Here is a 13,211-nt window from a genome sequence, read left to right on the forward strand (position 1 = left end):
CAGAAACAGTTTGTGGGAGGAGAGAGATTCATTGAGGCTGTTTATACCTGACATTAACATGCGTCTTGGGTGATCCGATCACAAGTGAACAGCTCTAAGTATGTCAGTTCACACCTGGCATTAGAATGCGTCTCCACAAGCGTCTTGAGTGACCACTTGCGATCGGTTCGCACTTCCCTGCTCTATATGCAAATAAACACGTATAAAATAAAAACGATAAATGCCACCGGAGCGCAGTGTTTCTGGGGACTGGGCCTCACTGTTTACTGTACAAAAAACACTTTAAAAACACAATTTATTCACTGATTTTGGTGAAACTGGATCATATTTTATGGAGAAAATATTTTCTGGTTTTCCCCTCTGATGTCCTCCGGCTGCTCTGCCTCAACTCTCTGTGATTTCCTGATGGACAGATACCTTTTACTTGTTGCTAAAGTAACCGCTAGCTGCACGGCTAACTGTAGCTGTTCAGCTCAGTTAGCGGTCCTAGTAACGCTAGCATCAGTTTCGTGTATACTCTATCCACGAGAATCCATTTTGCCTGTTGTTTTTGTGGCTTCTTCTTGTTGTTTCGCACTTTACTTCCACTTACGCAATTCAATTAAATTTTATTTATATAGCGCCAATTCTTCTTCTTCTTCTTCTTCTTCTTCTTATTATTATTATTATTACAATTTTATTATTATTATTATTATTATTATTATTTGTAGTAGTGGTTGTCTAGCAGGAACATGTGGGCAGAAGGTGCCTTGCAATCATAGATCCAGACTCTGCAGCTCTGGAGGCAGAAATACCTGTTGAAAATGACAGGAGGAGAGAGACAAGTAAGCACAAAACTACAGGACAGAGAAAGTGTCAAGTTAGCAACATGCATTAATGGGATAAGAATGCATACAGATGGAGAGGAGAGAAGTGCATTATGGGAAGTCTCCCGGCAGTCTAGGCCTATAGCAGCAAAACTAAGGGGGATGGTTCAGGACTAACCTGAGCCAGCTCTAACTATAAGCTTTATCAAAGAGGAAAGTCTTAAGCCTACTCTTAAATGTGGAGATGGTTTTTCATGTAACCAAGATTGCCTAATCTAGATTAGTGAATAGCAAATAATATGGGTAAGAGTCTTATAAAATCTCTGGAAAGTAGGTCGGTATTCCCCTGAAAGTAGTGACCCGTCACCTATTGACTTTCAAATAGTGGCCGGGGCCTTTAATTACCCCAACTGCAGAGGGTACCAGGCTTTTATTAGAAGCAGGCTTATATTAGAGACATGCCTATATTTCTAATTCCCTCTGTTTGATAAGTATATTTGCTCATATTTAAGTATGAAGGCTCCTTGTTTTCTGATCCGCTCCTGTTTGCCTTGTTAGTTTTGTTACTGCATCTAGCATTCCAGTCGACAGAATCCCTTAATTTCTTAACAAGGCTTTTATTGTGAAACATTTGCAGGACCATGTTGTGAAAAATACAGTGACTTGCACGGTTTCCATACGGTGCTTCAAATGTAGCTATTGCCATCTTGTGGTACGTTACTACATTATACAGTTTTGCTGGGACAGTAACACACATACATCCACAGTGACTGAAATAGGACAACAACACTTGATGAGTAATCTAGATCAACAAAGTGTTGAAAATAGCATGATTATATTGTTGAATTTATTAAATTAAAGTGATGGAAATGTATATTATGCTTAGTTGGCATTGGTATGCACATTATATGACAGGCACCAGGAGTTTATCCACATTGCTGAAAGTAAATGTAGGTGTAATGTAGTGCTTTTAGTCCTCGGTTACCTTTCAGTGCTATTTCTTGGAGAGATCCTGGAACACTTGATAAATACAAACCCCGATCTCTTTGAAATGTTATTCTCCAGATACACATGTCATGGTCAAAGAGTGGGCCGCCTACAAAGGCAAGTCTCCCCACACTCCAGAGCTGGTGGAGGCTCTGCCCTTCAGAGAGTGGACCTGTCCCAACCTGAAGAAGCTGTGGTTGGGGAAGGCCGTAGAGGACAAGAACCGCAGGATGAGAGCGTTCCTGGCCTGCATGCGCTCCGACACTCCAGCTATGCTGAACCCTGCCAACGTCCCCACGCCCCTCTTGGTGCTCTGTTGTGTGCTGCGGTGAGTAGATTGCTGAAATCCAGGACAGACTGTAGCTTTACACACAGAATAAAGTATGTAGATTTCACTGTCTAGGTGACAAGTGAATCCAGTGTGAAGTAAATTGAAAGGGAGTGAGGATTTATTAAGACCGTGAGTTGATCAGTTCCTGGTATTTGTAACACTGTTAACCTTCTGTGTTTTGCTTCAGGTTTATGTTACATTGGCCAGGAGTAAGAATTTTGCGTCGTAACGAACTTGACGCTTTCCTAGCCCAAGCACTTTCTCCTAAACTTTATGAGCCTGACCAGCTGCAGGAACTGAAGGTGATTTTTGTAGTGTTTATTATATGAGGAGTGTCCGAGAAATGCAAACGTCATGAATGTCCTGGCTATAATCTGCCATCTTGTCAATTGCTTACTTGGTCCGTATGTATTTAACTGCTTTAAATGTAATTTTGATTGATGAGAGAATTGGCTGACTCCTGTTAGATTTCATATTGTCCTCTTTCTGTGGATACTCCTCATATTCTCCAGATAAAGCAACATGCTCATACAAAACACTGTTTTGTATGAGCATGTTGTTCCTGAAGCCGTAGCTTTGCACTAAAAGATGTTTTTTTTTACATAGCTTTGAGTGACTCTGCGGGGTTCTTGTGTTATGTGTGGATGGTTTATGAACTCCATGTCTCAGAGTGAGTCGTAAAAATGCTGGAGCTTCGTTCTCATTTGACCTTTTGTTAATGTAAACCATCCACACGAGCTGTGAACTTTCATCCTTGTGGTCTGTCTGTGTCTAGCTCTGTCAGCCTGTCTGCACTTCGCTGTGCCAGAACATCTAGGTTGTGTCTGCTGGCTTTTTGTGTTGGCTCGATTAGGTTGTGTACCTCAGTATTTTGGCAGCCGGGAGTGAATGGGCTGCTTGCGCTTGCTCTGTGCTTTGCTTTGCACTTCATTCATCTGAATACTCAATGGGGCTGTTGGAGGAACATACTGTCTTCTTTTCTTTTCATTTGGACATTTTATAAGTCTGACTGTTTCTCTTCTACAGATCAACAACCTGGACCCTCGAGGAGTCCAGCTGGCCGCTCTGTTCATGAGCGGAGTGGACATGGCTCTGTTCGCCAACGATGCGTGCGGACAGCCTATTCCCTGGGAGCACTGCTGTCCCTGGATGTACTTTGATGGCAAGCTGCTTCAGAGTAAACTCATCAGGGTCAACAGGGAGAAGGCCCAGCTCATTGACCTCTGTGATGGTCAGGTAGCTTCATTCACACCACTCACAAGTCAGCAAAACATGCTCAGACTAAAGGGTTTATAGCTGTTCTGAATAGACACACACTCAAAGGTGGCACAGAAAGCCTGCTGTCAGACGCACTGCCTCCCCAATTAATATTTCTGTGTCCTTTGCCTGTCTTTATTGAACTCATGCGACCTGCCCCTTTTTTCTCATTTGTTCCATTTCCATTTTCTGATTCACGATATTATCCCGATAATCAATAAAATACGCTCTTAAAATGGCACTAAAACTTACTGGAATCACTTTATCTTACATTTTGTTAAGAAACATATTTTTATTACATCACAGATAGGATATCTTTTTAGTGAAAATCAAACACAGGTTCCTCGCGGATCCTTAGTCTTAAAACGTCTTCAGTTTCGTTTTCTGATATTCAAGGTCTAAAAATGTCTTAATGTCTGGAATTGTAGGAGGGGAGGCATTAAATTTGATCTGAGGCAGAATGAAAGAGCATTTCTATATTTTTTTTTTTCAGTTTTTGTTTTATTTTACCAGTATTTTATATCTCACAACAATGACTAATATCTATTTGTTCGTACGTTAAATAGATAGTGTACACTCCGTTTGGTAGGTTGCGGTGGTACGCCTTGTGTACAGGCTGCATTTTAAACTAGAAGAACGTGTTTATCCAGCTTCCGTTTTGAGGGTTGCACGGAGGGGAGGGGAAAGGAAAATACCAAGAGCACGATGCTGTGAGCAAGCAATGCAGGCTCAGCAATGGGTAAAGGCAAATTCAATTAGAAGTTCCAGAGATTCGTACGAAGCGCAATGTGAACTTTTTTGGCAAAACATTCAAACTTGGGACAATATTAAGCACGGATTCTCAAATGGAATCTCAAAAGCACAAGCGCTATGCTAGCACTCGGAAAAAGTACTATGCCCATCGAGTCGTACGCTGCTAATGCTAGTTTGGCTGTAAGTTACGTACTAGAGATGATTTGTCTACTGCAAATATGTCCGCCCTGCAGTGGTGGAATGTAAAGAAGTACATTTAGGCTACTCAAGTATTTGAGAGGAACTTCTACTTTGAGTCTTTTCTTTTCATGCAGCTTTATGCTACTCCACTAACGTTACATCTCAGCGTCAAATATTGTACTTTTTACTCCACTACATTTGTCTGACAGCTTTAGTACCTATACCCATCCAGTGTAAAACCATGTATCTCCAAATGTGCTGATTTTGAATGTTTGTGATAAACTGAAGGATGAAGGATAAATAAATAATTATCTTTATTTATAGAGCGCTTATCAAAACAAAGTACAAAGTGCTTCACAGATAGAGAAATAAAATACAGAAAAGCAATAAAATAAACAGCCAGCTCAGGTAAAATCAGGATCTGCTTTCAGATAAAAATGTGTTTTGAGACGAGACTTAAAAGAAGACGCTGACTCAAACAACCTAATTCCTTCAGGCAAGTTGTTCCAGAGCCTCTGGGCCCTTATAGCAAAAGCTCTGTCCCCCTCAGTTTCCATCCTGGACTCAGGAACAGACAGGAGAGCCCTGCCCGAAGATCTCAAACTACATAAAGGTTCATAAGGGATTAAAAGGTCTAAAATATAGTCTGGAGCCAGGCCACAAAGAGCCTTAAAAGTAATCAATAAGATCTTAAAATCAATCCTAAAACAAACAGGAGCCAATGTAAAGAGGCTGAAACAGGTGTGATGTGATCGTACCTCTTGGTCCTGGTTAACAGCCGAGCAGCTGAGTTCTGTACAGTCTGCAGTCGTTTCAAAGTTTTTTGATTAAGACAAGTGAACAAACTGTTACAATAATCGAGGCGTGAGGAGATAAACGCATGCACAACAGTTTCTGCATCAGTAAGATTTAAAATAGATTGGATTTTTGCAATATTTCTGAGGTGATAAAAACATGATTGGACAAGCTTAATGGTATGTTGCTCAACCTTAAACATCTACATTAGTAAAATGCAAGGAGCTGGATACTTGGATACTACACCACTGCTGCTCTGGCAAAGCCTTCAGGCCCTGCTAGCGTTCATCAAACTACTGCCATACAGTTGTATTTTCGTTAATGAGAAGGTAGTTATGTTAGCTAATGTGCACTGAATATTTCCGTTATTCAAGTAAAATAAAACTCTAACGGTGTATACTGTAGTGTAGTTTGGCGATTTCTTTTGCTGCGGTAATGGTATTTTTTCCTTTTTAGAGGTATTAAAAAAGGTCTTAAGTCATTAAATTTGTACTTAGAAAAATTGCAGATACCCTGCAAACAATCTTAAATAAGGTAATCATAAATTATAAGGTCCCCTTGCATAAATAAAGGATAAATAAATAAATAAAAAATAGCAACATTGTGTGAGTCTATTCTTTCTTTTCTACTATGACGTCAAATGCTACAGACAACAATTCCATCAATTGCATCAGTATATATTATCATTTACCCCAGACTTAGCAATTACAGTAATTATCCTTTAACAAAAATAAGAGTTAAACTGTCCTACTTTGGACCCTTTTTAGTAAAAAAAACAAAAAAAACAACCTGTCACTTGTGAGGATATTCACAATTAACCCGATAATGGAAATTCTTCCACGATCAACTTATCTTGAGTGTTTTTTCCCGATCTGTGATAATATTGTATATCTTTCCATCCCTACTCACACCACCACAGATATCAGACTAAAAAGTCCATCTTAGGCAAAAAAGTTATGTTCTGCATGAACTAGCTTACAACTAGCTCAGCTAGCTCACTGTGTGCTGTAGCAGTACATTGGTTTGATGTTTCTATGGTAAAAAATTTGAAGAGGTCTGATGCTTAACTCATGCAGGTTATTAAGGTAACATTTGCTTTCTTCATAAACAATCATAAAACCTGATTTTTGCTTTGTTGGTCTTGAATCTGATCCATAAACATGAATTAAAACACAACCTTTCACCCAACTATGTACAATATATTTTCGGAAAGTTACAAAGACTGTGGGATGCAGCCCTCCTGAATTCCGTCATTAGAGAGGGGGTTTCAGACGCTGTTAGATGATCCAACAAGCACTGTGTTTGAAGCAGAATAAGGCCTTAAGAGCTCAGTTTTTACACTGATCACATATTGCAGTTTTAGTTTGCACAAAAAACAACACAATATTAGCCTGAGCATATGTAGCCTGATTTCATTCATATCCTTAAGTCAAAAATTGACAAAAATGTAAAAGTTATTTGGTTAAAGCTTCTCAAATATGAGGATTTGCTGCTTTCCTCTGTTTGTGTTAACTGAATATGTTTGGATTTTGGACTGTTGGTTAGAAAAAAACATTTGAAGAGGTCACCTTGGGTTCAGGGAAATGCAATTTTTACTTTGAACTTTTTTTTTTTTTGGCATTTTAGCCTTTATTCGACAACAAGTAGAAAGAGAGAGGGAATGACATGCAACACACCTGGGTCGGCCGGAACCCAAACGGGAATTGCGATTACAGTATAATGTCTATAACCGCCAGGGCACCAGGATGCCCACAGGTTTGATGATGGTGGTGGAGAGCGCTGTCTAACACGTCGGTCCAAAATCTCCCATAGATGTTCAGTTGGGTTGAGATCTGGTGACTATGAAGGCCATATCATTTTCATACTCATCAAACCATTCAGTGAGCCCTATGGATGTGGGGACATTGTCATGCTGGAAGAGACCACTCCCATCAGGATAGAAATGTTTCATCATAGGATAAAGGTGATCACTCAGAACAACTTTGTATTGATTTGCAGTGACCCTTCCCTCTAAGAGGACAAGTGGACCCAAACCATGTCAGCAAAATGCCCCTCACAGCATTACAGAGCCACTGAATCCCCTCACTGTAGGGGTCAAGCATTCAGGCCTGTACCGCTCTCTTGGTGTACGCCACACATGCACTCGCCCACTTGTCGAGCATATGGTGAAGGATGACTCATCTGACCACATCTCTGTAGCCTAACTTTTGTTTTAGGACGTGAATCATCAATCTTTTTAGCAAGATCAATAAGGGGTACAAAAGGAAAAGGGTCTGTATTGTCCGAAAGTATTAAGTAAACTAACTAATGACTGTCAATCACACATCAAATGAGATGCACAGGAGGAGCAGTATTCCCTGTTTGGACCTGTTTTTCTCTGTCGCCGAACAGAGCGAAACAGGCTTAAAACCAGCTTCTGAACCAGGAAATAAAGATCATAACATTTAGATAAAGAAACAACATAGAAGCAATTTACAGCAATTGCAATCAAGAGTTGATGGCAAGACAACATACATAATTAACAAACATTTAAGATGGAGTATGCGATTCTGGAGAAATCCAATACCATAATATAGAGTGAACAACAACACAGCAAGTAATATAGCTAACGTTAGCTAGGTTGTGGGTTAGCAATCTGTCCCTACAGCTGCTGCTGCAAAGCTAACAGCCAGAGAGGATGAGACGGTTTCCCAGAGCCAGCACAGCAGCTCCAGACAGCGATGCTCACAACTCTCCTGCTGCTGTAGCTAACATCACAACAACAGCATATCTGGGCAGAGAGTCAGCTGAATGTCCGTGGGCGATTCAAGTAAGGGAGACACTTAAACACTGACTTGACACTGACCCCGCTCACTGGTTTGAACGGGGCGTCAAGGAAGCCATTTTTGTGAAGAAAGAGAACCCCTCTTTGAACAGAAATGGTGGTCTGAGATTTAATCTGCCCAAAGTCTATCAGAGTGTATTATCACCTTGGTCACGCCTATCACATGCTAATCAGGCACTTAACAGTGATGAAGTAGATGCAGCCAGAGAACAATAGGCCTGATTACTGATTACTGGGCCATCTTGAAACTATTAGGTCAGTTTCAGGTGAAACTAGCTATTTACAGATACTCAGGCAGATTCCTTCCTGAGGGCAGGGCTTATGTAACTCAGAGTAGTTTAAATTTCCAGTTCCCGTCCAATTTTTTCACAATTGAGAATGACTTCCGGATGGGAGCCGAAATGTCTTGATTCTGAAAACAGTGTCCAGATGACTACGACTGAAACCTTTTCTACGATTAAACACTGACAAAAGACTAATATTGATTAGACACTTAGTAGCTGCTGATTTGATAACTGCACTGACTTACCTGAAAATGTTTTAAAAATGTTTTAAATCAATATTAAAGTGAATTACAATAATAATTTTTGCACTCACAATAAAACTAGAAGAGTGCACTCAGTAGAGTGCAGATCTCCGCCAGGCCTGGTATCACCAAATGGCGTATGAATAGTCATTTTGTGTTATCACATTACCTTTTTTGCTTTTCACATGTCATTTCACACCATTTAGTCTCTACTGACTTATACTGTGCAGAGACGGCGCATCTCATTTTATATGTAAGTCATAGAGAAGAAAATGGCAGGTGAACTAGTATAAAGAGCGACAAAGTCCACATACGAACAAGGTCAGAGTGGATGGATGGGTCCAAAAGTCAATGTTGACTTATTTTATTAAGTTCACTAACATTTAAACCACGCCACGTACTTAACTTAAGTACGTACATAACTTAACTGACCTAACTATCGTACTTACCTAGGGGCTGGTTAAGAGGAGAGAGGAGGCAGCAGTCCATGGTGGTAGTAACAGAGCAGTCAATAAAATAGGTGTTTATAAAAATTGACTCCACGAGAGCATACAATCATAAATGTGCACAAAAAATATTAGGCTGATGGGTCCAGTAGTTTGTTTGATTTGATTGATTAGCCGTGGACAGATACACACACACACACACACACACACACACACACACACACACACACACACACACACACACACACACGATAAACGCATGATTCCCTCCATGCTTACGCCTGGCGACATAACAAACGAGCAACAGTGGTAGTCAGGAATAAAACACCACGGCCAGTTGTGCAACTATTCTTTTTCAAAACAGGCGAAAACTGCTTAAAGCTGCACTAAGCAAGACATTTTAGTAAATATAGCTGTCCGAGGGCCGCATGTTTTATTTACACTATCCTCCTAAAGTGAAACACTGCAGGTTGACCCTATTTTTACAAACAAATAAAACTTTGGTTTTTGGTGTGGACAATAGTGGTAATAAGTAATATTTTTGGCTAAGCAAGAAAACTGGGCACAACCTCTTCCAGACAGCAAGAGACATGCATGTCTGTTAATTGACATCCTTTCTGGGTTCATGTTGTAGAATGATTGTAGAAATGGTTAGCAAGCGTAAATGAACAGAATGATTTGTTTGTTTACAGAAGCTGTGATTAATTTCTCTCTCTCCAGGCTGAGCTGGTTGCCAAGGTGGAGAAGATGCGTCAGAGCATCCTGGAAGGTCTCAACTTCACTCGGCCACCTCATCCTCCTCCATTCCCACCACCGCCACTTCCACCTCCTCACGGGATGCCTTTCTACCCCCCCACTGGGTCCTTCTACCCCCCACCCCCTATGATGCCTCCTCAGGGGAGAGGCAGAGGGATGCCTGGTGAGTACAGCCACTAACAGCAGCAGGCCATTTAGTTTTGTATTTGTTCTTAAAATTAGTAAGTATTTTCATACATTTTCCATCCTACTAGTTTGGAATTTCAAGCTTCTCACATCCCTCCTAAACCAAACCAAACCCTACCTAATCATTGTGAAAGATTTTGTATTTGTGTTCCCTGTGTGGTGTTTGTGACCAGGTACCAACGTGTGAGATAAGTCAACAGAAGGGTGCAGCACCATGGATGCACTTGCACAGATTAACACCATTTGTTTTTCAAGGAATCTCATCGCAAGGTGGGAAGCTGGAGATAGCTGGCACTGTGGTGGGTCAGTGGGCTGGAGCTCGACGCAGCCGAGGAAGAGGAGGCTTCCCTGTCCAGGTGGTGTCTGTTGGTGGACCAAATAGAGGGTAAAGCCAAATTTCAGACTTTACGTGTCCTCGAGGGTCCGCTTTGGTCCGCGTGACATAAATGTCGTCTTCCGCTGACCGCACAGATTGTACGCATAGCAAGTGCACAGACTGCGCATGCTCCACCCACACTTCTAAAATTCGTCTTTGAAAGAATACAAGTAGAAAGAATATAAAATGCTATCATGAGGTCGCCATTTTCTTTCCTAATGCGCATGCTGTTTCTTCTCCCTCTTGATTTTTATGGTGTTTGGCAGGCCTGGAATTTCGTAATTTTAGGGGCAAGGCCACATGCCAGGGCATCAAGGCCATAAGTAAAAAAAACCCCAAAACAAAACACGATTTTGATTCACTTAAATAGACAAATCCATTTCTAAAAGCATTAATGCCTTTTTAATAATAAACAGTGTAACACTTCTCACATTCACACACATTCTGATGGCAGGTGCTAACTGCTCATCAGTTGAAAGAAAGTAACGCTTTCACACCCACCGAAGGCACAGCCCTCGGGAGCAGTTTGGGGTTCAGTGTCTTGCCCAAGGACACTTCGACACGTGGGCTGGGAACTCCTGGGAAGCCGGGATCGAACCGCCGGCCTTCCGATTGGTGGACGACCCGCTTTACCACTTGGCCACAGTCGCCCCTAAATTTGTCTGTTGAATACATTACCTTATTTCTAGTAGGTTATTTCTTATTTCACCCTTTTAATTCCACTTAATCCTCCACCTTGTTGTAGTGTTGACTCACAAACTACTTTAATCTGCTCACCTTGCTTTTCCCTTCCCTTCTGATTACGTTACTGTTACAATCAAGTACATGTACTAACATTCCCTTGCCAGGGCAGAGAGGCAGGGACAGAATAAAACATGGTGTTGGTTATGGTGCATTACCACCACCAACTGGAATGGAGTGTGGATCGGGAAATGCACATGCGTGGAACAACAGACCGACGCAGCCCCTCAATTGTAGTATGAATGGAACTGTGGACGCGGAAAGTATGTCCGAGCCTTAAGTACAGAAAGAACTTTACTACCTATTTTTTCTGTTATTATTTATTCAGTTTCATTTCAATTTTATTTATATTGCGCCAATTCATAACAGAAGATATCTCATTGCACTTTTCATATAGAGCAGGTTTAGTACTCTTTATAATATTATTTGTAAACCACATGGACTTGTTTCTGTCTTCTGTAGTCGTCCCAGAGGTGTGATTTCCACGCCCGTCTTTAGGACGTTTGGTCGAGGAGGCAGGTACCACGCTCGAGTCTTCAAGAGTCAGGGAGCGTACCTGGTAAGTCAGTGATTAATCACTCTTCACATGATCAATACGTACAGTCACAGTTAATTACACAGATTGGGAGTTGAAATTTTCCCTGAGCTGTCGTGTTGATAAATCCACCCAGGTCTGTTCCACATTAAAAAGCTACAGAGGCAGAAATCAGGCAAAAATGCATACACACTTGCCTCATATTTGTTGCTCTCAATCAATTTGAAATTGTGCTTATTAAATGTCCGGTATGTAACATTTAGGAGGAGCTATTGGCAGAAATGGAATATAATATTCATAAGTATGTTTTCATTAGTGTGTAATCACCTGAAAATAAGAATCGTTGAGTTTTCATTACCTTAGAATGAGCTGTTTTTATCTACAGAGGGAGCGGGTCCCCTTCCACGGAGGCCGCCATGTTGCACCGCCATGTTTCTACAGTGGCCCAGAACGGACAAACCAAACACTGGCTCTAGAGAGGGCCTTTTGCGTTTTTCATGAGTTTTGCAGCCACCGTAGTTTCTCCTACACGCTTGGAAGGGGAGGGCGAGGCGAGCGGTATTCAAATGGCTGCAAACCGCAATTTCACGGCTAGATGCCACTAAATCCTACACACCGGGCCTTTAAACACTTAGTCCTACACATGAACTTCAACAGTCATGCACCCTCTTGTTGAATATTGATATGTCAGTAAATGTCATTATCATTCAGTCTGTGAGTGCAAATGTCAAAGTCAGAGCACAGGACTAAAAGTATCAATTTCACAGTGTGAAATCAAGGTCCGAGATGTTGTTTGTTGGCCTTAGTTTCGGTGTCACTATTAGAAATAATGTTTAGCTGTGGTAGCTTCTCACTGCATGCAATTTTTAATAGATTTTCTTCACTAAGCAGAGAGACAGGTCCATTTGTAGCCAGACAGATTCAACTTTATGCCAGTATACCAGCAGCATTTGTTGCAGGTTTTTTCCATACAGCCTAAATGAAGCCAAGCATTTCAATACATAAATGTGATGGCAATTAAACACGTTGGTCACATGCCTGAATAAGTGCACTTTCACGTAAAGGTTATAACCTTAATCTTGCAAGGTTGCACCTAGTTACATTTCCATAATACTTCCAACATAGGTCAAGTTTGAATTCTGTGTTGTCACGTTAACTAAAGACGACAGCAGCACAAGGTAAAATACACACAGATACAACAGTTCTGTTCCACCTTCTTAAGAGCCCTGGACTTGTATCACTCATGCTAAATACACATAGAAAATAATCTATTTAATAAACTAGGAAATATAGTGAATGTGCTGATGTAGTCGTTAAGGAGATTCTTCTCGTCAGATCAGTCTAAAATATGATTTCAAAGAGTTGAAGAAAAAACCCAACAACATTGTACAACCACAGTAATCATCATCATCTTTTTCCTTGAACTTACCGCTCTTGTGCAACAGATGCCAAACATCACTCAAGCATTGTGGCTCTTTCTACGATAGTCCTATCATGTCAGAATAAAGCCATAACAAACATGTTTGTACAACCACCTATGTCTGAATAACATGAGTCATCACTTTAACAGATAGCACTGATGCAGATTCCATGTCTGAAAAGGGCTTATGACCTGAAGAAGACAATTCAAGACATCTTAAGTTCCTAATTCACCATCTCACTCTGATCTCTGAGTCACTGAGACGTGCTAGCGGTTCATAGACGCTGCAATG

General features: G+C 41.0%; 1 protein-coding gene across 3 annotated transcripts in view; it reads left to right on the forward strand.

Annotated features, from left to right (window-relative positions):
• Positions 1 to 13,211, forward strand: part of LOC122884969 (constitutive coactivator of PPAR-gamma-like protein 1) — a 36,939-nt gene that overhangs the window by 21,312 nt on the left and 2,416 nt on the right. The window contains exons 11-16 of one of the 3 annotated variants that reach the window (XM_044215532.1): positions 1,872 to 2,121; positions 2,312 to 2,426; positions 3,151 to 3,360; positions 9,626 to 9,824; positions 10,103 to 10,232; positions 11,427 to 11,523. In XM_044215532.1, coding sequence (XP_044071467.1) covers positions 1,872 to 2,121; positions 2,312 to 2,426; positions 3,151 to 3,360; positions 9,626 to 9,824; positions 10,103 to 10,232; positions 11,427 to 11,523 — 1,001 coding nt within the window. Of the gene's footprint in view, positions 1 to 1,871; positions 2,122 to 2,311; positions 2,427 to 3,150; positions 3,361 to 9,625; positions 9,825 to 10,102; positions 10,233 to 11,426; positions 11,524 to 13,211 lie in introns of those variants that run through there. The other 2 variants (XM_044215539.1, XM_044215544.1) reach the window with 2 other exon arrangements.

The sequence above is a fragment of the Siniperca chuatsi genome, linkage group LG2 (genome assembly GCF_020085105.1).
Source record: "Siniperca chuatsi isolate FFG_IHB_CAS linkage group LG2, ASM2008510v1, whole genome shotgun sequence".
In the NCBI taxonomy this organism is placed as follows: domain Eukaryota; kingdom Metazoa; phylum Chordata; class Actinopteri; order Centrarchiformes; family Sinipercidae; genus Siniperca; species Siniperca chuatsi.